General features: G+C 70.4%; 2 protein-coding genes across 4 annotated transcripts; both read right to left on the bottom strand.

Annotated features, from left to right (window-relative positions):
- Window positions 1-2,318: 2,318 nt before the first annotated feature.
- TNKS1BP1 (tankyrase 1 binding protein 1) lies at window positions 2,319-13,269 on the bottom strand. Its single transcript, XM_082318169.1, has 12 exons — window positions 13,041-13,269; window positions 12,310-12,453; window positions 11,448-12,105; window positions 10,598-10,670; window positions 8,501-9,829; window positions 6,027-7,957; window positions 4,607-4,937; window positions 4,211-4,343; window positions 3,969-4,108; window positions 3,614-3,780; window positions 2,939-3,003; window positions 2,319-2,601 (listed from the first exon to the last, which is right to left on the bottom strand). Exons 2-11 carry the CDS (start codon window positions 12,404-12,406, stop codon window positions 2,943-2,945), a joined length of 4,920 nt encoding a protein of 1,639 aa, XP_082174295.1. The 5' UTR covers window positions 12,407-12,453; window positions 13,041-13,269; the 3' UTR covers window positions 2,319-2,601; window positions 2,939-2,942.
- A 1,793-nt stretch (window positions 13,270-15,062) lies between these two features.
- SSRP1 (structure specific recognition protein 1) lies at window positions 15,063-23,200 on the bottom strand. 3 transcript variants are annotated; one of them, XM_082318175.1, is made up of 17 exons: window positions 23,097-23,200; window positions 22,418-22,583; window positions 21,512-21,697; window positions 21,148-21,253; window positions 20,318-20,508; window positions 20,004-20,234; window positions 19,804-19,907; window positions 19,544-19,672; window positions 18,950-19,171; window positions 18,777-18,849; window positions 18,131-18,269; window positions 17,950-17,995; window positions 17,209-17,332; window positions 16,553-16,723; window positions 16,155-16,246; window positions 15,773-15,956; window positions 15,063-15,428 (listed from the first exon to the last, which is right to left on the bottom strand). In XM_082318175.1, exons 2-17 carry the CDS (start codon window positions 22,469-22,471, stop codon window positions 15,360-15,362), a joined length of 2,121 nt encoding a protein of 706 aa, XP_082174301.1. In that variant the 5' UTR covers window positions 22,472-22,583; window positions 23,097-23,200; the 3' UTR covers window positions 15,063-15,359. The 3 variants fall into 3 exon arrangements, with proteins under 3 accessions (XP_082174301.1, XP_082174302.1, XP_082174303.1); XM_082318176.1 differs by lacking the exon at window positions 23,097-23,200 and adding an exon at window positions 23,064-23,084; XM_082318177.1 differs by lacking the exons at window positions 22,418-22,583; window positions 23,097-23,200 and having other exon boundaries at window positions 21,148-21,323; window positions 21,512-21,689.
- Window positions 23,201-23,431: the final 231 nt, after the last annotated feature.

Below are 23,431 nucleotides of genomic sequence, written 5' to 3' on the forward strand. Positions count from 1 at the left end.
CCGGTGGCCAGGGCTGGGCGAAGGGCCCCGAAGCCGCGGGGAGCGGCAGCGGGGTGTTATCGCCGGTGGGGGTGGCGGGGCTGATAACGAACAGCGTTATCTGTAACGCCATTAGGCAGCGGCAGCGGGGTGCTATCGGTGGGGGCGGCGGGGCTGACAAGGAACACCGTTATCTGTGACGCCATTAGGCAGCGGGAATGCGGCCGGGGGTGCGGGGAGGGGGTTACGGGGGGCTCGGGCAGCGGGAATGCGGCCGGGGGTGCGGGGAGGGGGTTACGGGGGGCTCGGGCAGCGGGAATGCGGCCGGGGGTGCGGGGAGCTCGGGGCAGCGGGAATGCGGCCGGGGGTGCGGGGAGGGGGTTACGGGGGGCTCGGGGCAGCGGGAATGCGGCCGGGGGTGCGGGGAGGGGGTTACGGGGGGCTCGGGGCAGCGGGAATGCGGCCGGGGGTGCGGGGAGGGGGTTACGGGGGGCTCGGGCAGCGGGAATGCGGCCGGGGGTGCGGGGAGGGGGTTACGGGGGGCTCGGGATGCCGGCCCCGGCAGCGGGGGGCTCTGCAAGGAGCCGTGGCCCCCGGCGGGGCGAGGGGCTGCCCTGGGGCACCCGCGGCCCCAGCCCGGGCGGCAGCACGAGGCTCCGGGGACCTTCGCTCCTCATCCCCGGGGAACAAATCCCAGGGCCCAGCGGCTCCATCGGGGTGGCGGCGCAGGGCCAAGCCCACGGCCGTCCCTGCCGGCGCGGCGCGGGGCGGCCCGGAGGGAGCAGCGCCCATGGGACGCGCTCGGAGGGACGAGGCTGAGACTGCGCTGGAGCTCCCGGGTGAAGCCAAGGGCCGGGGCCCAGCAGGAGCCTCCGAGCAGCTCCTGGCGCGACGCTTTGCCAGGGAACAGCTGAGCCCGTCAAGCGTCCGCCGGGTTCCTTGGCGAGGATCCGTGCGACACGTGCCGGGCTCGGCACAAAGCCCACCCCGCGGCGCGTGGCGGGGTTGCCCCACCGGGGACGGGGACAGCGGCCGTCTCCCGGGAGCGGTGGCCGTCCCCGCCGTGTCCCCTGCTCCCCGCGCAGCCGCCCGGGCGCTGGCGGGCCGGGAGCCCCCGCCGGGGTCGGGACGCGGGGCCGAGCTCCCGGCGCTGCCCGGGCACCCCTTGCCAGGAAGGGCAGCGTGCGGCTTTGCCGCGAGGTGGGATTCGGCGGCTTCCTCTGCAGCCAGCTGGGCTTACTCACATCCTCGCAGGGAAGCAACAGCTCCTCGGCTGCCCCGCTCCCTCTGGATCTCCCTCTTTCCGTTAGGCTCTGCCGGGAAAACACAGCCTTGGGGTCCCCATGCCGGGGGCACAGCCAGGCCGCGGAGGGGAGGGGCCCGAAGCGCGGCCGCGGCGGCAGCTCGGCTCACCGGCCCGGCCGAACGCCGAGGTGGGAGGGAGGCGCGGCGCCCGCCGGCAGCGCTTCTGCTTTGGAGGCCTGAGCCCCAGCCCGGCCGCAGGGACGGGGATCCCCCTTCCTCCACAGCCCTCGCGGTCGCACCGCAGCCGCCGCCGCCGCGCCGGGCTCCGCGGCTCTGCTCCCTTCACCGGCTTCGCTTCGGCAGGAGGCCGAGGTCGGGCTGCGCAGCGCGACGGAAGGTTTGGGGCCAGGGTGGCCCCCGCTCATCCTCAGGGTGACCCTGGCACCCAGCACCCGCCACCCCAGTAAGTGGGCGGGCAGGGAGCAGGCAGGGAGCAGGCAGGGAGCAGGCAGGACGGCTCCGCTTGGTCCGGGGTGGGTGTGCGGGGCCGGTTTGCGCGGGTGGGCAGAGGCGTGCGCACAGGCCCGCGCTCAGCCGCGTGCGAGGGGCTGCGTCTGCAGGGGGACGCCGGGTGCGGGGGGCTGCGGGCAGGCCCGGGGCCCGGCGCCGTGGGTGGGAGCGCAGGCGCGGCACCAGCGGGGCGGGTGGGCGCCCGCGTGGGCCGCACGAGGGGTTCCACCATCGCTGCGCGTGGCAGCACGCCCACGCTGGGCACGTGGGTGCCCGGCTGCGCACGCTGCCCCTCTGCCGGCGCCCGCAGGCTGCCGGGGTGCGGGCGTGGGGGACGTTTCTGCCCCCCAGCCCGGCAGCACCCGGGGTGCCCTGCGCCCCAGCAGGCCGAGGCAGGGGCCCCCGGCCCCAGCTGCAGGCAGAGCTGCAGGCAGCGTGCGGGCAGAGGTGCAGGCAGCGTGCGGGCAGAGAGCTCCTCCTGGTGGCAGTCCCCGCCCCGGCGTCCCCAGGGCCACCCCCGGCCAGGGGAGGTCCAGGGCCGGGGCTGAGAGAAGAGCGGGGACCCCCGAGCCAACCAACCACGTTTTATTGTCCCGTCGGAGCGGCCCCACCGGCCCGACCTGGTGCTCGTTGTCCGGAGGGCGACGCGAGAGCAGGGGCGAGGGGGCGGGAGGGGCTCGCCGCCCACCCCAGCCCCAGGGAGCGGGCACCGAGGGGAAGGGGAACGCGGGGGTCGGGGGGACGGGGGCCCTGCGAGCATCGTACAAAGTGCATAGGTGTGTGTGTGTCCCCCGCCGCGGGAGGGGGCAAGCCTGGTCCTGGGGACAGCGGCCGTCAGCCTCGGGGACGCGCTGGAGGAGAGCGAGCCTGGAAGAGACATGGCAGGGAGAGGGGTGAGGACCCCGCGGGGAGCCCCAGCCCAGGGGGGACCCAGGCCGGGGGGGACCCAGGCTGGGGGTCCCACAGCCGGGGCAGGCAGGAGGGTGTTGCCCCTCCTGGCCCGGGGACACAGGGACACGCTCCCACCGCGGCCACCCTGCCCGCTGCCGCGGGGCCCACGCCCGGCCACCTCTGCCTGATGTCCCCTCCAGCCCCCTGGGACACGCAGTCCCCACGGGGAGGGGGAGGCCCCAGCTACGCCCTGCCCCGGGCGCTGGGGGGGCCCGGGGTCCGTCCCCCGCCTCCCCCCAGCTCCCGCACTCACCCGCTCAAGGTTTCTTCTTTTTCAGCTTCAGCGCTTGCAGCCAGTGGGGGGGGAAAGCGTCGGACCTGGGAGGCGTTGGCACAGCGTCGGTCAGCACGCGTCCCAGAAACACCCCCAAAACCAGCCCCGGCACCCCGACCGACCCCCTGGGGCACCCGCCAAGAGGGACCCCCGGCCGATCTCCACTCCCGGGGGATTCGGCGGGCAGGGGCAGGCAGGGAGGGCAGGCAGGGAGCTGCCGCGCCGGCTGGGGCTTTAAGGGCTCGGTCCCAAGCAGTGTTTAGGGTGGAGCAGCCCTGCTCTCCAGGCAACGGGCCCTGGGAAAGCTGGGCCCAGCAAAGCCTCCCCCCGCGCCCAGCTCCAGCCGGGCAAGGGCCCAGCCCGGCCTCCTGCTGCCTGCGAACGCCAGAGGGACCAGCCCGGAGAGCCCCAGCACCCCTCAACATCCCTTTAAAGCACCCCCGACATCCTCACGCCTCCGGAAAAACCCACCCTCAGGACCGCTTCAAGCCCTGGATGGGGCACCGAGCCGGGTCACAGCCCCCCAGCGCCTCCCCGCACCCGCAGCGTCGGCCTCGGCTGTCCCCAAACCTGCACGCGTGCCCCCCAGGCCCCCCTCTCCCACCCCCGAGGCACAGCCCTCGCCCACGAGGGTCCCGCGCCCCCGGCACTCACCCTGAGGACTTCTCCGGCTTGGGGGGCAGCGCCAGGGGCTTCCCGCTCAAGCCCGGGATCTTGCAGGACTTGGAGCGCTGCACGTGGGGGTCCTTGGGGGGGGTTCCCTTGCTGTCCCCCGGCAGCGCCCCCTCCTCGGCCGAGCGGTTTCGGCCCCTCAGCTTGGCCTGGGGGCAGAGGAGGGAAGTCAGGCTGGCGCACGGTGCTCTGCCCCCTCCCCATCCCTCCCCGCGCTGCCGGCCGGTGGCCAGCCCCCGGTCCCAACCTGCCTCAGTTTCCCCTCCCTTGCTAAGCCCTCCCTTCCAGCTGGCCGGGAGGCATCGCCCCACTGGCCCGGGGTCCCGGCGGGCCCCACCTTGAGGGCGGACGTGTTGAGGCCGGGGAAGAGCGGCACCTTGACCCCCTTGCTCGACGGGGACGCTCGCACCCGCCGGCTCTTGGGTTCTTCTGCCACCTCCTCGTCAGAGGACGCTGCTGGGCGGGCTGGGCAGGGCTCTGCGGGTAGGACACGGGGACAGCGTCGCCATGAGACACCTCTGCCGCGGACAGACAGCCCTGCGGTCCCTCTCCGGTTGTCACCGTCCCACGGGCTCTCACCTGTGGAGTCCCGGAACATCCAGCTCTCCCCTTCCGAGGCGGCCCCGGGGCGGAGGGCCGGCGCCCGGTGCCTGCGCTTGCGGCCCAGGTTGGCCTTGCTGCGGTACACGCTGCTGTCCAGGACCTCCGTGTCCTGCAGAGCCACGGGGACAGGTCAGTGCCCAGCACCGGGGAGCCCCGGGACCCCCACCCCACCCACCCAGCGTGCCCACAGACCCCCACAACAGCACAGAGGGCCACAAATCCACAGCCTGCCCCTCGGGGGAGGCGAGGGCCAGAAGCGAAGCCCCCAGCCCCAGAGGGGGACAGGAACAGGGCCCCCAGAGAAGCGTCTCTGTGACGGCCGGACACCCCCGGGGCCGTACGAGGGGGCTGGAAGCTGCCCCCCCCGCTCACCTCCAGGAAGGTGAATTCCTCCGCAGCGTGGTCCGTGGGTCCCTCGGGCCGAGGGGTGCCCAGGAAGAGCCTCTTCTCCTCCCAGCTTGGTGGTCTCTTCCCATCCGGGTGGTCTGAGGGGGCTTCTTCGCTCTCCGTGTCTGGCAGGGTCCTGCCGGCCGCCTCCGGCAGCAGAGGGGAGGCCCTGGGGCTCCGCGGGGCAGCGGCCGGCTCGGGGAGGTCCCTCTCCTCCTCGGTGGGGCTGGGCGGCTCGCTCTGGGGGCACTCCGCAGCCGGGGGGTCAGCCGGAGCATCGCCCATCGGCAGGCTGGGGTCCGAGAGATGGGTGCTTCTGCTCGGGGAGACAAGATGAGACCCCAGAGTTCCTCCAGCTCCAGCTAACACAAGCCCTCCCCCTGCCCCGAACCTTGCCTCTGTCAGCCTCCAGGGGAAACTGAGGCACGGGGAGGGCCAAACGCTGCTCCCGTGAAGTCAGGACAGCACCCAGGTGTCCAGGACTCTCCCCCCTCTCCCAGGATGCCACACCAAAGGGGTGGCACCGCTGGGAAGTTCCCCCAAAGCCCCTTCCCAAAGGCTGGGGCAGAATTTGGGGTCTGGGGAGGGCAAGGAGGCTGCCAGACTTGTAGGGGACTCAGGCCAACTCTCCTCTTGGGGCAGAGAAAGGGGTCAGAGCCCCAGTATGGCCACCAGCCCCCAGGAGGTGGCCAGGGGGACACCAGGTGACCGAGGGGCCCCAAGGGGCAGGAGGAGGAGGAGGATCGGGGCCACCCGGGGTACGGGAAAGTGCTGGCAGCAGGAAACTGCAGAGCCCCGGGGCAGGGGCTGGGGGCTCCCCGCTGCCCGGCACAGGTCGGCCAGGCGGGGGCCTTCCCGAGGCCCCTGGGGCTCTCTCATCCCTCCTCCGAGGATCCCTGGTTTCAGGCAGCTTGAGGGAATTTATCATTTTGGGAATCCCCAGCTCCGTCAGTTGGCTAAAATCAGGGTTCCCACATCCTGGCGAAGCAGTAAGGGCACTAATTCTGCTGCTTTTCTGGGGGGCCAAGGGAACACCAGCACCCCCCAAACTTGGCACTCGGCTCCCCACGTCAGAGGGAGACCGGCAGAAGAAGCCCCGAAGGCATCATCCCCTCCTGGATCAGCTCAAGACAGCAGATCCTGCCGGGACAAGTTGAAACCCAGTCCCTCGAAAAGTTCCCGCTCCAGTTGCAGGGCCAGAGGCTACGGGGGAAATGTGGAGGCTGGGGAAGAGGAGCTCTGGCAGCCCAGGGCCGGAGCAGGTCCCCCAGCTATGAGTGAGGCACGGTAGGACGCCAGCACGAGGCCCATGGTGTCAGAAGTCCCCACCGCAGGACGGCGCAGGCACCCGAGGGGGATGGATCCCTCCCTGGAGCCACGCTGCCACCACCAGCGCCCTCCTTACCCGTCCGCCGAGCTGGCGTCATCTCCCAGGCTCTGCTCCTCGGCGCCGACGTCCCGACTCCGGGCCGCGCAGCGGGCGCCGAATGCGCTAGCCCACTCCCGGCGCTTGGCCTCAGCGTCGTGCAGCTCCACGCCCCAGCCGGCTGCGTCGAGGTCCCGGCTCCAGCCTGGCTCTTCCACCCCGGCCTCGCGGGGCTGGGCAGAGCTGCCCGGGGCAGGCGGGCTGCCCAGGCCCTGATCCCAGGCCGTCTGGCTCAGTCCAACCCCGCCGGCATCACCAGTGCCCACGCAGCTGGCGGCGTCCGAGCTGCCGAAGGAGAGGTCCCTGTGCCAGTCTCCCAGGGGCTCCTGCAGGCCCCCCGACCTCATTCCGCCAGCCCAGGACATCGAGCCATCTGACGACGCTCCGGCGCTAGAGGGATCTGGCACCCGCTCTGTCCCAATGATGCCAAATTGGTTGTGGCGCTCGGCTCCTCCGAGCTCTTCAGCCCAGTCCCTGCTGTCGGTAGCACTGCGCTCCTGCCGTTCGGTGCTGCCCCAGCCGGGCTCCTGGGCCGGGGGATCGGGGGCACGGGAGCCAGGCACGTCGTCTTTCCTGACACCAAAAGCGTCGACCAGCTCGGTTTGGCCGATGCTGCGCTCACCAGCCCAGCTCAGCCGGCCAGGACTAAACTCTCTGTCTTCCCTTTCAGTGTTCGTAGAGCTGTACTCGCTGGCCCAGCTTGGTCTGCTGGGGCTGAACTCCCTGTCCTGGGTCTCCACGTCCCTCCCGTCGTCCCAGGCTGGTCTGCTGGGTGTGAACCCGCTGTCCCGGGTCTCCATGTCCCGGCTGCTGTATTCGTCATCCCAGGCTGGTCTGCTGGGTCTGAACCCGCTGTCCTGGGTCTCCATCTCTCTGCTGCTGTACTCGCTGGCCCAGGCCGGCCTGCTGGCTTTGAGCTCCCTGTCCCGGGCCTCCAGGTCCATGGTGCTGGGCTCATCCCAGGCTGCTCTGCTGGGGCTGAACTCCCGGTCCTGGCTCTCCATGTCCCTGCTGCGGTACTCGCTATCCCAGGCCGGCCTGCTGGGGCTGAACTCCCGGTCCTGGCTCTCCATGTCTCGGGTGCTGTACTCGCCAGTCCAAGCTGGTCTGCTGGGGCTGAACTCCCGGTCCTGGCTCTCCATGTCCCTGCTGCTGTATTTGCTGTCCCAGGCTGGCCTGCTGGGGCTGAACTCCTTGTCTGGGCTCCCAGTGTCCCCAGTGCTGGATCTGCCAGCCCAGCCCAGCGTAAAATCCTTGTCCTTGGTCTCAGCATCCCTGCTGCTGTATTTACTGGCCCAGTCTGGGGAGAGCTCCTTGTCCTTCATCTCCGCATCCCTGGTGCCGTACTCGGCAGCCCACGCAGGTGTGATCTCCCCCTCCTGCCTCTCCGGGACCTCGGAGCCGTACCTGCCAGCCCAGCTGGGCTGCCTGGAGCTGGGCTCCTCGTCCTGCTGCTGGCCACGTCCCACGCCGTAGCTGCTGCTCCAGTCAGCCTTCCCAGAGCCGATCTCCTCCCTGCTGCCCACGCTGTCCAAGCCGTAGCCTGTGCCCCACTTGGGTTTGCCAGCACCGAAGTCTGGATCCTGCAGGCAGCTCTCCCCTGCACCATGGGATTTGGACCAGTCGCTGCAGCCCAGTCGCGTTTCCCCCATCAGCTCCGTCCCTTTGTAATCGCTGCCCCAGTCCCTCCTGGCGGTGCCGAAGGGCCCGTCCTGCCGGTCCCCATCCCTGGCGCTGCGGGTCCTCTCCCAGCTTGATTTAGTCCCGAATTCCCGGTCCTGCTCCATCTCACCAGGCCAGTCTCTCTCCCTGGCCACAGCCTCACGGGTCCAGTCGAAGGTGCCGGCCTGGTGAGGTCTGCCGATGCCGAATTCACTGCACAGGTCCTTCCGTGACCAGCCGAGCAGGTCCTGGGGGAAGAGGGGGTTAGAGGGGGTCACAGTCCCGGCTCACGCAGCAGAGAGGAAAAGCAGGGGGAAACATCCTGGGACGGCTGGGGGGCACAGCACAAGCAGGGTCCCTGTCCCCTGCCGCCTGCCCTCCCCACCCCGCAGGGCCCCCGTTGCCAGGCCAGGAGCTGCCGGCTGCCCCGGGGTACTCACAGCCGCCGCGCCCGCCCACGGCCCTTCCCAGCCCGGCGCCCGCCGAGCCCTCCCCAGCTCGTCCCGCAGCTCCAGGTTGGCCAGCAGCCGCTGGAGGATGGCCACGGTCCCCGACTCGCCGGCCATGGCTCCCCAGCGCACCCTGCGCCCGCACGCGGCGGCGGCCGCACCCCGGCTCTCCCTGGCGGCACGGCACGCTCCCGCTCAGCCTCCACCCAACCCGTCCCACCGCCCTACGTACGCCCAGCAAGGCCCGGCCCTGCCGGAGAGGAGCCCAGCGCCACACCGACACCGCGGCCCAGCGTTAACCCTTGCCACCGCGCAGCTGCCCGGCTCCCCGCGCACCCTTACCTCCGGCCCCTCCGCGTCCGGAGAGCCGTGCCTTGCGGCGTGGGCCCTGGGCGATGCCAGCAGCTCCGTCAGCCAGCCCGGGTCGGCGTGGGGATCAGGGCCCCTCAAGGATCCTTCAGCCCGGCCCGGCCCGCCGGGGCCCTGCAGGCTTACGGGCAAGTCGCCCGCCGGCGCCCAGGCCGAGTCGGCTGCGGTGGCCGGATCCGGTGGAGTCGGATCCGGTGGGGCGGCCTCGATGAGGAGACCGGGCTGGGCAGGGGGCTCGGGCTCAGCTGGGTCCCGGCCAGGCTCCGTCACGCAGAGAGGGGAGCAGGACACGGTGGCCTCCTGCTCTGCCTCCCCTTCCTCCTCCTCCTCCTCTGCTGAGCCCTCGGCCTCTCGCTGGGCCACGGGACCCCCTGGACACGGAGCCCCCTCTGGTCCCTGGCTGCTGGCCACCACAGGGCTGGGCCCTTCGGATCTGCTGGGCCCTTCGGATCTGCTGTCCCCCCTGGAGCGCGGGGGGCAGGGGGCCGGATCCTCCCCATCCGACTCGCCCTCTTCGGAGAGCCCCGAGTCGGCCGTCTCCCGGATTGGGGACCGGGGCGGGGACGCTAGCCACCGCGCCCCCCGCGAGGGGAACGTCCACTCGAAGGACTGGGAAAGGCTCCAGCCAGACTCGCTGCCCATGGACGGCTCCGAGAGCACGTCCCCGGGACGGGGCAGGGCGCTCAGTGAGCCCCCCAGCTCCCCCATGCCCTGCCCCGCCGTCGGGGGCTGCAACACCCCTTCCGAAGAGCGCCGGAGCCCCGAGTCCCGGGAAGGGCGAGGCGGGCTGAAATCAGGACCCTCAGGGGACTGTGGGGACACTGGGGAGTCATCAGGTCCCTCCGGGGACCCTGGGGGACGAGAGGCTGTAGCGGGGGGCTCAGGGGGTGGGCTGGGGGGGCCCGGGTACTCAGCGGCAGCCTCAGGAGAGCCAGGGGGGCAGGTGACTCTGGGGGGCAGTTTGGGGGTGCCGGGGGGGCTGGCAGTATCGGGGGATCCCTCTCCGGGAGTGTGGGGGGAGCCAGGGGAGCGGGAGACGCCGAGCTGGGGTTCGGCTGCGGCGGAGGGAGCACCTGGGGCCTGGATGGAGGCAGCCGAGACCTCGGCTGGAGGCCGAGCGGGGGAGCCGGGGGCCAGCGTGGGGGAGCCGGGGGCCGGGAGCTCTGGGGGGCCATCGGGAGAGCCGGGGGCCGAGGCAGAGGGCTCGGCAGGCTGGCAAGGAGCTCCCGGGGCTGGGGCCGGGCAGGCTGGGGGCCTGGGGGAGCCAGGGGGTCCGGGGGCACCCAGCTGGAGAGAGGAGAGCTGTGGAAAGAGGCGGGGGGGTGTCATGTCACTCGAGAGGAACCTCCCAGACGTCACCCACCCCCAAATCACAGCCGCCGGCACCCCCTCCCCTCCCCAGCCCCGAGGCAGGAGGTGCCCGCGCTTCCTGCCAGCGCCAGGCTCCTTCCTGCGTGACTCAGCCCGGGCGGCTCCCAGCGGCCCCCGGCCCCGCTCTGAGCCCCGTCGGGCAGGGCCCGGCAGCGCCCTCAGCCCCCCGCTGCTGCCCCCCTCGAGCGCGGAGACAGACGGAGAGGAAGAACTGAAGCAGAAGGAAGCAAAACCACCCCCGGCCCGGACCCCCAGCCCCTGCCCGCGCCACCGGGGTTAGTGCCCCTCAGCGGGGCCGCTGCCCGGGCTGCCACCCCGGCGTCACCAGGGCCTGGTGTCCCGGTCACCGCCCCGAGCACAAGGGGAGAGCAGGGCTGGCAGGGAGCCTGAGAGGGCCTGCCCTGCCACATACCTGCCGGGTCACCAAACCCCGGCTGGTGACTCACGGCTGCTCCCTGCCCACGCCTCGGCAGCGGCGCTGGCACACGCCACCCCCTCCAAAATAACCTGGCCCCGCGCCCGGGCGCCCAGCGCGGGGGGCACCCGGCTTCCCCGGAGGAAGGGGCGGTCGGCGCCCCAAAGAGAAAGGAGAGACACGCACCCCGCAGAGAGGGAGCCCCGGAGGAGACAGGAGAGCCCCGAAGGAGAGAGCCCAGGAGCGGAGCCGCCGCGGCGCGGGAGGGCGAGGCGAGAACTCACGTCAGGGGAGGAAGGCGGCCTCCAGCATCCGCGGGGGTCGCCGGCACAGCTCGGGCCGGCTGGGGGGGAGCCGCTGGCAGAGAGAAATGGGGAAGGAGGGTAAATTCCTCCCGTGCGCCTCTGCCCTCCTCTCCCACCGCCCGCCCAGGCACCTCCCGGCCCCAAACCACCCGCCCTGGCCGCAAGAGGATGGGGTCGGGTGAACCGCAAGAGGCCTCCCAATCACTGCGAGCCGTACCCAAAACCGGCAGTCAACTCAGCGAGGCTTTGACTGCAGAAAGGAGGGAGGCAACCGGCCGCAATCCCCTTTCCAGAAAGTTTTCGGTCCTTTAGAGAGCGAGTTTCTCACACTCGGGTTTAAAATAGCCCCCGTCTCGCTCTCCCGGAGGTGCCCGGCTTTCGGGAGCGTGGCCAAGTGCTGGCTCTCACCCAGGACATCCTGCAGCCAGGAGTGCCGCAGATCTGCCGGCTCCCTCCGCCTTGGCATGGCCCGGCAGGAAAAAAAATAGCAAGGGTGGGAAAAAGGGAGCATTTCCCCAGGGAGCGACCCCCTCCCCGCTATTCCCAGCCTCGGGGCGGCCCCTGTCCGGGCAGCGGGACGGCCAGCTGGCTCGCTTCCCAGCCCCCGGGGGCCACAGGCGCAGAGGCAGCTCCTCAACCGGGACGGCCCGTTCCTGCGGTCTGAACAAACCGCCCGGCGCTGCGCGGCTGCCCCGGCCTTCCCACGGAGGCCGCTCAAGGCGCTGCCGGCTTAGGAGGAACCCCGGCCTCGTGCCGGTGACCAGACCTCAGCTCCGTTATTCCTGTCCCCGCAGCCTCTCGCCCCCCGGGCCGGCCCCCAGCCCCTCACCTCGTCTCGGCAATCGGGCGTCCGTCATCCCCCGTCCCCGGCTCGCCCACTGCGGGCTGGGGGGTCTGGCGGGCTTCGCCGGGGGGGGCTCCATCCACCTCCCCGCTGGGGCGCCTCCGGAAGGCGGTGAAGGTCTTGGAGCCGAAGCGAGAGGAGGGATCGGGGCAAAAGGGCGAGAGCCGGGCCCGGTCTGGGCTCCCCGGGCCCTCCCTGCTGTCCATTTTGGCCAGGATCTCCTCCACGGTGGTGCCGGGAAATCGCTCCGGTTTGGACGCCACCGGCACCGGCGTCACCTTGAAGGCAGTGGGGCCTTTGCGAGGGGGCGTCGGCGGGGCGGGGGGCACCCCCTCGCCAGGGGTCAAACCCGAGTCCTCGGTAGCTGCGACCGGAGGGGACGGGAGCCCCTTCCCGTTGGGGGTCTCGGGTGACTTGAGGGTGAAGGAGGGGCGCCTGAGGGGCCCCCCCGAGCTGCCCCCGCCGTAGGGCTGGGGCCCCGCCAGCCGGTTCATCTTCTCGGCGGAGGGCAGCTCCGGGCGAGGGTGCCGCGGCCCCGGCCCCGGCCCTGGTGGGGGGTGCGGCAGGGAGGGCTTGGCGGGCACAGCCGGCTTGGGCAGCACCCGGGGTTTGGGCCGGACAGGTGGCTTGGGGCGAGCATTGCCTACAAGAGAAGGAAGGAGAGGAGAAACGCCATGTTGGAGGAGCACCGCGGCCCCGCCGGGCACCCCGGGGAAGGCCAGCAGGGCACACTGGGCCGAGAGCAGGCCCCGGGCACCAGCCTGGCTTCCCCAGGGGGCCTCTCCCAGCACAGACCAGGCCAGCAAACCCCCCGGCCCCCATTTCTCCCGCCACCGTGGGGACAGACCTTTCTCGGGGCTGCCGGCCGCCAGCCCAGCCCCGCCGGCGCCCGTGGCGGAGGCGCAGGGCAAGGCGGGGCGCAGGGGCTGCGGCTGGGAGGCCATGGCGAAACCGGGGCCGGAGCTTGGCGGAGGCGGTGCGGGGTCAGCCCCTGGGGAGAGAGGAAGGAGGGAGAAGCGTTTCGGGGAGCGCCCCTTCGCCCGGGCTCCGAGGCCGGTGGGGCCCAGCGGCTCCTCCAGCCGCGCCGTGGTCCCGGCCTCCCAGCCCCGCACCAAACCCTCGCATCCACCTGCGCCGGCAGCCGGATGGTGTGCCAAACCCCTATCGCACCGCCAACCCTCTCTGCGCCGGTACCACCCTTTGTACACCAGCCCCGGGGAGCCCGCGCCAACCGGGCACGGCGCAGTAACCCGAAACACTGCGTCAGCCCCCCCCGCTGCCTGTACCCCCCTGTGCACGTCGGTAACTGCCTGTACCCCATCCTCCTTCACCCAGACCGGCTCCCGCACGCTGGGAACCCCCCAAACACCGTGTGGTTCCTCATTTATTTACCTGTACCGGCACCGGTAATCGCCTGTGCGCCGTCCTCGTTAGCCTGTCCCAGCACCCCAACACACAGATGTCACCCCATCGACCCGCGCCAACCCCCCCAAAGCGCAGGCCGGGCCCCAGTTTGCCCAGTTTGCCCCAGTAGCCACATCAGCCCTCTCCCCGCACGCCGGCCCCCGCCCCGCTCACCTTCCCCACGGCAGCCTCATGGCCGGGCCGGGCCGGGCCGGGGGGGATCCGCCGTCCCCGCGGGTCTCACGCTGCCGCCGCCGCTCCCGTGACTCACCGGGGCTGCGGGGACAGGAAAAACCCGCTCGGTGCCTCCTCCGGGCCCGGCCCTGCCCTCCCCTCCCCGCCTCGCTCCCGCCGGGGCCCACCCCCCCCTCGGAGCCCCCCCGTCCTCCACGGGGGAACCGGCGTCACGGCCGCCCCAGCCCACATCTGGAAGCCATCGGGCCCCTTTCCCAACCCCTTGGCAGCCCCGGGACGGTGACGAGGCCCCGCTCCCCGCCCCGGGATGCGGCTCCGTCCCGGGCCCCCCCGAGTCCTCCACCGGCGGGGCCTGCTCCCGTTGCCCCGGCAACGAAGCCCCCGCTCGAGTAGGTGGGTAGGCCTCAACCAGCGGGGCCTAGCCCCGTCGCCGTGGCAACGGAGCCCCCCGCTCGATTTTGGGGAAGGGGGGAAGGTACCGGGCCCGTTGTGCCCGCCGGGGCCGAAGCCGCGGGTTTCCCGCGGCTTCGGCCCCGGCGGGCACAACGAGGCCCGGGGGAGGGGGGGAATCCCGGTTCCCGGTAGCGACCCCCGCTCACCCGCCGCCGCCGCCACCGCTGCTGCTGCATATTCATGAGGGCGCCCGCCCCACGCACCGCTGGCCACGCCCCCCGCCCGCCGACCAGCGAGAGCAGCGGGCCAGAGCGGCCCCGGCGCCGCGTGGCCGGGCGGAGCAGCGAGAGGAGGGGCTAGAGAGGCGCCGCGCCCCGCCCCGCCCGCGGGTGGGTTTACCATAAAGAGGGTGCTAGAGGGGCTGCCCTGCGGTTGCGGTGCTGGTGGTGCACCGCCGCCGGGGTGGGGGGTACCCTCCGGTGCAGCTGCCCCATGGACACCCCCTGTCCCTGCGCCAGACCGGGCACAACACCCCACCGCAGCGCACAGCCGGCTGGCAACACCCAGGCCCTCCCCACAACACCCCGCCGCAGCGCACAGCCGGCTGGCAACACCCAGGCCCTCCCCACAACACCCCGCCGCAGCGCACAGCCGGCTGGCAACACCCAGGCCCTCCCCACAACACCCCGCCGCAGCGCACAGCCGGCTGGCAACACCCAGGCCCTCCCCACAACACCCCGCCGCAGCGCACAGCCGGCTGGCAACACCCAGGCCCTCCCCACAACACCCCGCCGCAGCGCACAGCCGGCTGGCAACACCCAGGCCCTCCCCACAACACCCCGCCGCAGCGCACAGCCGGCTGGCAACACCCAGGCCCTCCCCACAACACCCCGCCGCAGCGCACAGCCGGCTGGCAACACCCAGGCCCTCCCCACAACACCCCGCCGCAGCGCACAGCCGGCTGGCAACACCCAGGCCCTCCCCACAACACCCCACCGCAGCACACAGCCGGCGGGCAACACCCCGGGCCCTCCCCACAACACCCCACTGCAGCACACAGCCGGCTGGCAACACCCAGGCCCTCCCCACAACACCCCGCCGCAGCACACAGCTCCCTGTGACACCCCGGGTCCTCCCGCCTGATGCCCAGCTGCAACACACGGCCGGTGCCCAACACCCTGGGCAGCGCACAGCCGCCCACAACACCCCGCTGCAGCGCACAGCACAGCGTGGCCGGCGGCGGGGAAGCGGCGCCGATGGGATCGGCTCCCCCGCCGCCGCGGCTCGGCGGAGAAAACCCCGACGGCACCAGGACGGACCGCGGGGCCTCCGTGAGGCGGCTGACGGCTCCTCGGCGGCACCGGGGAGGCCGAGGAGGGGCCGGGGGCCGCTAATGGAGGGGCCGGGGGCGAGCTCGGCCACGGGGAGGAGAGCGCCCGCGGCCCCGGGGCCCCGCCGCCGGGGAAGGAAGGAAGGGGGGAGCCGGCCCCGCTCCCCCGCCTCTGCACCCACACTCACGCCCTCGGTGGGGTTTTTTTATTCAATGCGAGTTGCCATGTGAACGGACCCAAAATACAAAAAAAAAAAAAAAACCAAGGAAAGAAAAGAGACGGAAACAAACCCGAGTATTTAAAAAAAATAAATTGATGCGAAACAGGGCTGAGGCGGGACCGAGGCCCCTCGGGGCCTCCCTCCTCCCCGGGGTCTCGCTCCCCCAGCCAGGCACTGAGGGCTCGGGCAGGGGCCCGGGGGCCTCCCACCCCGTCCCGCGCCTCCCCGCCCTGGGCGGCGCAGCAAGGCGGGCTGGGAGCCGGCCGGAGCCCGAGACCCGGGTCCCTGCCGCGGGGCCGGCCCGCCCCGGCCTCACCGATCTGGGAACCAGCCTGGAGCCAGCTGGGGACGGGGCTAATCCGAGCCGGACGCGGACTCCTCCGAGCTGGGGGGCAGGCTGGCGACTCCCTCCTCCTCCGAGTCCTGCGGGCAGGGGACGAGGTCAGGGCAGTGGGGGATGAGGTCAGCGGGGATGATGAGGTCAGGGCAGTGGGGGATGAGGTCAGCGGGGATGATGAGGTCAGGGCAGCAGCTCCCGTTCCCCCGCCTCTCCTGTGCCCCACAGCGGGGACAGGGTGACAGTGGTGACTTGGGGACATGTGTAGCGCACAGACAGGCCACCCCCACCCAGAAGGACGTGACCAGCGGACCCCGGACAAGGGCTACCAGAGGGTCCCAGCCCCTGCAGGGAGGGGATGAGAGGCAAGGGAGCGCTGCCGGGGCAAGCTGGGCCAGCAGAAGCCCTGGCCACCCAGCAGGAGCCCTACCTCCTTCTTGTTCTCTCCGGAGGAGCTCTCGTCGCTGGAGACAAATTCCTTGCTCTTGAAGCTCTCGCTCATATTCTTGGCAGGGGACTTGGTGGAGGACAAAGACTTGGAGGCGGCACCTTTCTTCTCCGCTTTCCCCTTCATCTGCTTCTCTTGCTTCTTCTTCTTCTTTTTAGACCTCTCCCTGCGCGTGTGTTGGGAGGGCGAAGGGAGAGGGGAAGCGTTACCCTGCTGCCGGCCCCGACTCTGGCACCGAGGACGCCCTTCACACCCCCCAGCCCTGGAGAGGCCCAGGCACCGCGGTGGCTGGGGAACCGCCCGATTTCGGAGGGGTGAAGCCCTGCCACCCCTCCCGCCAGCCCCCTCTGCTCAGCGCACTCACGTCTTGGCGCTCTCCGACTTGCTGCCCGTGCTGTACTCCTTCATGGCCTTCTCGTAGTCCCTCCTGGCGTCTTCTGCCTTGCGATCCCATTCCTGCAGCGACAGCACGAGGTTAGCACTCCCCCTCCTCCTCCACCGCCATCTGCGCCGCCAGAGCCCAACCCCGTCCCGTCCCACGCCACGCCAGCGCTCCCACCGCGTCCCTCGCCGCCTCGGATCAAGCCTACGCTCACCCAGCAGCTCACCGGCCCACAGGCGTCACCTCGCCGCTGCCGCGCTCCCTTCCTGCCCTCCAGCTTCCCGAGACCGAGCGCCAGCCTCCTCCTCTCCAGCCTCCCCCTCCCAGACCGGCCCCAGCGCTCCCCACTGGCAGAGCGACCCCGACCCCCCTTCCCTCACCTCCTTCTTCTCCTTGGACATGGCTTTCCACAGCTCCCCAGCCTTCTTGGACAAGTCCGTGATGCTGATGCCGGGATGGTCGGACTTGATCTTCTCACGGTTGGCGTTCAGCCAGAGCATGTAAGCCGACATTGGCCGCTTGGGAGCGTTGGGGTCCTTCCCCTTCTTGCTCTGGGAGGCAGGGAGGGGAGAGAACAAGCGTGAAAGCCTCGAACGGCACCAGGCACTAAAGACCTCGGGACCCGGGCTTGTCCCCAGAGGAGGGGCCAGGTCTCAGCTTGCCTCCTCCACCCCACCAGCACTTCAGCTACCCCCCCAGGGCAGACGGGCTGTCAGGTCACAGCCCCAGAAGCCCAAAGGGCAGGCCGTCGGAGCCCAAAGGGCAGGCCGTCGGAGCCACGTCCCCCAACAACAGAAAGGACTGGCTAGGTGCCCGGCAGGGCACCCTTGGAGGAGACGCAGCCCAGGCTCCTCTGCAGGAGGCAGCGATGTGGGGCTTAGACAAGCAACTCGGCCAGGGTGAAGCGCGGCGAGGCGGTGACACCAGACCAGACCACGGCAGAAGGCCGAGGTGAAGCAGCTGAGCTGAAGGGCTGCGACCTGCGTCTCCCCGGTGCTGCTCCCAACAGCAGCTCCGGCTCTCCACAGCCTCTCACCTCCACCTGCTTCTTGCGGGGCTTGCGGTCTTTGACAATCTTGGCCTTCTTGGCTGGCTTCTTCTCGTCCCGGTCGCTGTCGCCGTCACCGCTGGAGGAGCTGGCCGAGGCGTTGCTGTCAAACCTGCATGGAGGTACTCGGCTTCAGCGACAGCTCCAGACCCCCACCCCAAAAAGATGAAGCATGAGGTGGAGGAGAGGGAGCCGCGACAAGCTGCCAGCAAGGCCTGCCCCCGAACTCTCTCAGCCTCCAGCAACCCATAATTCGGAGACTTCCTGAGCTGAAGCTGTTGTGTTCGTGCTTAACAGCTCTCAGGGGATTTTCCTTCCACGAACAGGGCTCATCATCTTCTCACTTCCTGTAAATTTTAGGCTTGCACGGCTCAACTCCACCAGCATCGACCTCCTCCTGCGGGGCTGAGCCCGGCGCTCACCGGAACAAACAACGGCCCTTGGCGCTGGTGCGGAGACGGCCGAGGCCCCAGCCGGGAGCCATCCGATCTCCCGGCCACCCTGCTCTCACCCTCTCAAGTTGCATAATGTCATTATAACAGAGAGTGCCCAGAACTGCACCCGCTTCTCGAGGTTTTTAAGTCCAGGGATTTATCAACTGATACCGCTGTGCCTGGAGCGTTCCCCAGCGTTCACACAGCCCCAGGCCGCCGCTGCCCCCACACCACGCCCTCAAACAGCACCTTCCAAGAGCCCCCCTAGCCAGACCCCTGCCTGGCCTCCACTCACTCTTCGGCCACGTCGTCATCCTCTTCACCAGGGTTGAAGGACTCGTCTGGAAGGAGAGAGCGCAGGGGTCAGCTCAGAGCAAGGTGAGGACGGACAGGACTTCACCAGAGGCGGGGAAGAAGCCTGGGCACCGAAGGCGGCCCCCCAGCAGTCCCTCAGGCCCGCCAGCCTCAGCCCTCACCAGTCTCCTCCCCAGAGCCGTCGCTGCTGTCGTTGGCGTTCTCCTCCCGGATCTTGCCCTCCTCCTTCATCCTCTCCAAGTAGGCGTCGTGCTGGTCCTCATCGGAGTCAGCGTACTCGTCGTAGCTCTGCTTCATGCCCTGTGGGAGAGACAGCGTGAGCGCCGCTCCCTGCGCTCCCCCGGCCCGCACGCACACCCCCTCTGGAAACCGCAACTCCTGGCGTGCTCCTGGGCGGGCACGGCCCCCGGGCAGGCCCCGGACGCATGCACGGGGCGGGGAGGACGGGACAGCTGCCGCGTCCCCTCCTTCTCCCCATCAGGGCTCCAGACAGAGGGGCAAAAAAGTTATCGGGGTTAGGGGGGCCCTGTCGCAAATCATGCCGGGGTTACTGGGTTTAGTCAGGGACCACCACGGCCATGCAGAGGAAACCTGCACCAGGAGGAGGAAGAGGAGAAAGAGGAAGGGATATCGCACGGACCTTTTTCCTCTACAAGGGCAAGGAAAGAAAAGAGAGGTGAAAAAAAAAAAAAAGGGGGAAAGCAGCAGAATTTTGGAGAGACGACGGCCCCCAGCCCTCTCCCCACCCCAGCCGGCGGGGCAGCGGTTCCAGCGGGGCGCGGGGAACCAGCCCTGCTCAGCAGGTACCTCCTTGAGGCCTCGGTTCTTGATGTTCAGCTTCTTGGCATTGACAAAGTCAAAGAGCTTCCCGTACTCCTCCCTGCAGGACAGGCGGGGCGGTCAGGGACGGGTGGCACTCGGGGTGCCAGCGGCGCAGAGAGCAGCCCGGCGGGCGCAGCGAGAGCGCGCCCCGTGCCCACCTCTCTATGCTGCTGAAGGTGTACTGCGTGCCCTGCTTGGTCTCGATCTCGAAGTCGAAGGAGCGGGTGGTGGTGGTCCCGCGGGCGAAGTTGACGAAGGAGATCTCGTCGAAGCGGATGTGCACGGGCGGCTTGTGCACGTAGATAAAGCCACGCTCCAGCGGGTAGAGAAGCCCCGAGCTGGCCTTGTAGGAGCAGGTGATGCACTGCGCTCCAGAGTGTCTGCGAGAGCAAACCCGGCCGTCTTACACCTGCAGGGAGCAAATGCCCTCCCCGTGCCCGTCCCCACGGCGAGACAGGGGGCCCCCGCAGCCCAGACGAGCCCGTCAGCTGCTCCCCCAGCATGAGGCACAAATCCCACAAAGCCCCTTCTCCCTGACCACAAGAAAGAGAGAGAAAGAGAGGGGCCGGTCCTGCTGCCGGTCAGGGAGGGATCTCAAACAGCTGGCCTCAGACTACCGAACCAGCAGCTCTCCTGCCCTGGGGAGGACGAGGCTCGCTTTGCATCTCCCCAACCTCCGCGCCCTTTCCTGCGGCAGGAAGATCCCAGGTTCCGCCATCCACCCCCCCTCGGCCGGCAGCAGCGCGCCTCACCCCTGGAAGTTGCCGGGCACAGTGATCTTGCGATTCACCAGCGCCTTCATGACCCGGCTGACCATCTCGTAGAGGGAGCCCGACATGTTCTTGGTGAGCCGCCCCTCGAAGCGTTTCTCCACCTCTTCCCTGTGTGGCCAAAAGAGAGGGCAGCGGTGAGAACGAGAGCCCAGGAGGTTCCTTACCGCCCTCCCAGCTCCCCGCAGCCCCCAGACCCAGGGAGGGGGCCGAGGAAGTGGCCTGGCAGGCGAGGAACTCACTCGTTCATGTTGAGGGTCAGGGAGATATCCTCATCCTTGGAGAAGAGCAGGATAAGGAAGTGGTAGCGGGTCTGGCCCTGCTTTATCGGGGGGTCCAGGCTGATCTGAAAAGAGAAGAGGAGGCGAGGACCTGAAATCCCCCGAACCCATCGCTTGCCACCCTTCCCTGGGGGAGGGAAGAGCCCTCGTCCCCTCCTCACCACAAAGAACATCTGCCGCTGGTCCTTGTGCGGCAGCAGGAAGAGGCGCAGCACAGTCGTGTAGGGGATCTTGTAGTCGAAGGTCTTGCCGTGGAGGTGCAGGAAGGTGGGGTAGATACGGATGTCGTAGCGCCCGCGAGGCGTCAGGCACTGCAGCTCCCGGAAGATGCAGATGGCATCTCCGGTGGCCTGGATCACGTCCGCCTTGGAGAGGACGTTCTGAGCGAAGGCCTGCAGGGGAAGGGAGTTCCGGCAGGTGAGGGTACCCAGCTAGCCCCCCGCCCGACCCGCTGGCCCCCTGGCCCCCCGCTCACCTCCACGGGGTCCACGCCGTCCTCCTGGGTGGGGGGCACGTAGAAGCGAACCTCCATGAGCGAGACCTCGGCGTCATCGTTCTGGTGGAACTCCAGCGTCACCTCGTTCTTGCCTGTCGTGCACTGGGAGACGTTGCTGAGGGGGATCTCGAACACTGGCTGCTCCCCGATGTCGAAGGAGAGCAGCTGCCCTGCGGGGCGGGAGGGGAGATGCAGCCCGTCACGGCAGGACCAGAGCTACCGCGCCACGAGGCAGGGACAAGAACCCAAGGCCCACCCTGCGGGGCAGACCCACGGCATCCTCCTAGATCCCACCTCCAGCAGCAGCCTCGGTCTTCTCCCAAAATCCAGCAATGCCCCTCCTCTCCCCCCCCGCATCCCCATGCTCCCTCCCAAAGCTCCAGGCCTTCTCCTTCCGGCTACAGCCCCGGAGACGACACTGGTCAGAAACGAACAGGAGCAAACGGTCTGTTCCCAGGACCAGGGAGGGCGCCCACCAGCTCCCCGGCTCCGGCAGGAACCGGCAGGCCCTGCCGGATGCTCGCAGCTCCCACGCCGACCTGACTTTTACACTGACCATTCCCTGCCTGCAAAACCTTCCCCCGGGCTTGGGGCCCGCAGGTATTTCCTGCTTTCCCGGGGTGACCGTCACCTCGCTGTGCCCGAGGGCACCACTAGAAACCGGGCTGCTGCCCAGGGGACCGGCTGGGCGCTGCAGGAACAGCCGTGCTGGCGGGAAACCGCCCCAGCTACTGGACCAGCCCCGCTGCCTCGGGCCGCACCCGCCATGGAGGGCCCCTCTCCCCAGTAACAGTGTCACCACCTCTCACCTCCGAACCTCACCGTCCCCCAGTTCCAGCCCTTCACACACAGGTCCTTCTCCGCCAGCTCCAGGCGGTAGTGGGCCTTGAAGAAATCTGAGAGCTTATCAAACTCCTGGGCAGAGAAGGAGGGAACGGCCGTCAGAAACCGCCACGTACAGGCGGGGGACGCCCAGAGCCTGTAACTGCAACGCAGCCCCCCCAGCACAAGGGAAGCGGCAAGAAAAATGGGGTCAGAGCTGTTCTGGGGGGCATCAGAGCTGTGAGACTCATGGTGAGCACAGCTCGACACCGGAGAAGCACAAGCCAGCACGAGAGGAGACGCCAGCCAGGGCCGAGGACGGGCCAGGCAGGGAGGGGCTGGGGGACTCACCGATTCCCGGAAACCATCGTATTTGTAGACGTGGCCATTCTTGGTGAGCAGCTTGAGGCCGTGACCGAGCGCCACGCGCCGCCACACGCCCTCGGCCAGCTCGGAGGCCTGGATGTTGTCCACCTTCCCTGTCTTGCTGTTCTTGAAGATCACGCCCTGGCGGCTCAGCCGCAGCCGCCCATCGTTCTGGCGGGAGAGGCAGGCGTGAGGCGGGGGCGGCAGGGCAGGGCACAGCCCAACGACACCAACAGGCTCCCCAGCAGGGAACCGCCGCCCTTCGGGTGCAACAGGCGGCTGCACAACCCCTCCAAGCGAAACAAGGTGACTTCCCCAACCGCCCACCAGCTTGAGTGCTCGCATGCTCCTCACCACCCAAATTAGGGCTTCAAGCAGCCACAAGACAGTGGCCAGTGCCCTTGGTGCCATTACAGCGCTGGAGCTCTGCTGGGTTTCTGGGGACGGTGTCCCAAAGGCCAGAGGGTTAAGGCTGACCCAGAACCACTCAACACCACCGCACCCCCCCCGCCCGCTCGCCAGCGCCAGAACCGGCTGACAGCCGACACACAGCCCCCTTGCAGCAGCTACAGTGGACGCGCAGAGCTGGCATCCCTTCTCCCTCCTCCTGGAAGCGTTCCCAACCGCAGCCTCGCTCGCTCCGCAACAGGCTGGCACTAAAAGCCCCCGTCAATGCTCCGAAACACTTCAGCCCCGGAAACAAGGCGCCTCCGCTCCCCGCTTCCCGGCGAGATCAGCAAAACACCCTCTGCCAGGACGAGGCGGCGGAAGAGACGCCGATGGGGGGAAGCGCCCCGCGGCATTTCGGCTGGGAGCGCAGGGCTCGGCGCGACGTGCCACCCGCCGGGGCCCAAGCGGGTCTCCCGGGGCCCGCGGCCCCCCCTCGCTCACCATGGATCCCTTCACCTCCTGGTAGATCTCGTTGAACTCCAGCGTGTCGGCCATGGCGGCACCTGGGGTTCGGGAGGGGAAGGAGGCCAAGCGCAGCGAGTCCTTCAGTTCCCCCCCGGGGCCGGCATGCCCCGGGCCAGCGCAGGTGGGGACGGGGACAGCGCAGCTGCGGGGAGCGGAGGGTGAGCGGAGCTGGCGGGGCTCCCCGGGGGAAGATGGCTGCTGGCCCCACGGCCACGCCGCCACCCCCAAAACCAAACCCTGTCCCCCCAGACCCGCTCCCGCCCCCGCCGCGCTCTCCTCGCCCCCCGGGGCGGCACCGCAGCCCCTGGCGGGGGCGGCCCCGACCCCCCCGGCCCCTCTGCCCCCCTCCCCAGCAGGGCCCCGGCACCTTCCCCCCGCCCCCGGTGCCCCCCCCCCGCCGCCCTCGGCCCCTCCAGCCCGGCCCTTCCCCTCCCCGGTGCCCCCCCGTACCCTGAATCCCCCCCCCGCGCTGCTCCCAGCCCCCAGATCCCGCCCGCCCTCGGCTCCCCCCCGGGGCCCAGGCGCCTCCCCGGCCCCCCCCGCCCCGGGCCTGCCCCCCCCGGGGCCCGACCCCCCCCCGGCCCCGCTCCCCCCGCCCCGGTGCGGCCCGGCCCCCCCGCACCGCCGCCACTTTTCCCGCCTGCGCAACACGAACCTCGCGCGGAGCCTCCCCCCCGCCGCCGCCGCTGCCGCCGCCGCCGGAACCCGCCCCCACTTCCGCCATAGAGAGGAGCCGCTCTGGGCGCCACGGCGGGGCGCGGGAGGACCGCTCCGCAAGGGCGCGGGCGGGACCATAGAGCGCCCGGAGGACTCCGGCTAGAGCGGAGGCAGCGTCCCGCTCCCGCCCCGCCATCGAGGCGGGGAGGTGGGGGGCTGCGGAGGGGGCTAGAGCGGCCGCTCCCGAGGCCGCCCCCGCCGCGCTGCCTCGCCTGGCACCATAGAGAGGCGGCGGGCGGGGGCGGCGGGGGGGGCGCTGGCCGGAGGGGCCGC

The sequence above is a fragment of the Platalea leucorodia genome, assembly GCF_965183815.1.
Source record: "Platalea leucorodia genome assembly, chromosome: 7".
In the NCBI taxonomy this organism is placed as follows: Eukaryota; Metazoa; Chordata; class Aves; order Pelecaniformes; family Threskiornithidae; genus Platalea; species Platalea leucorodia.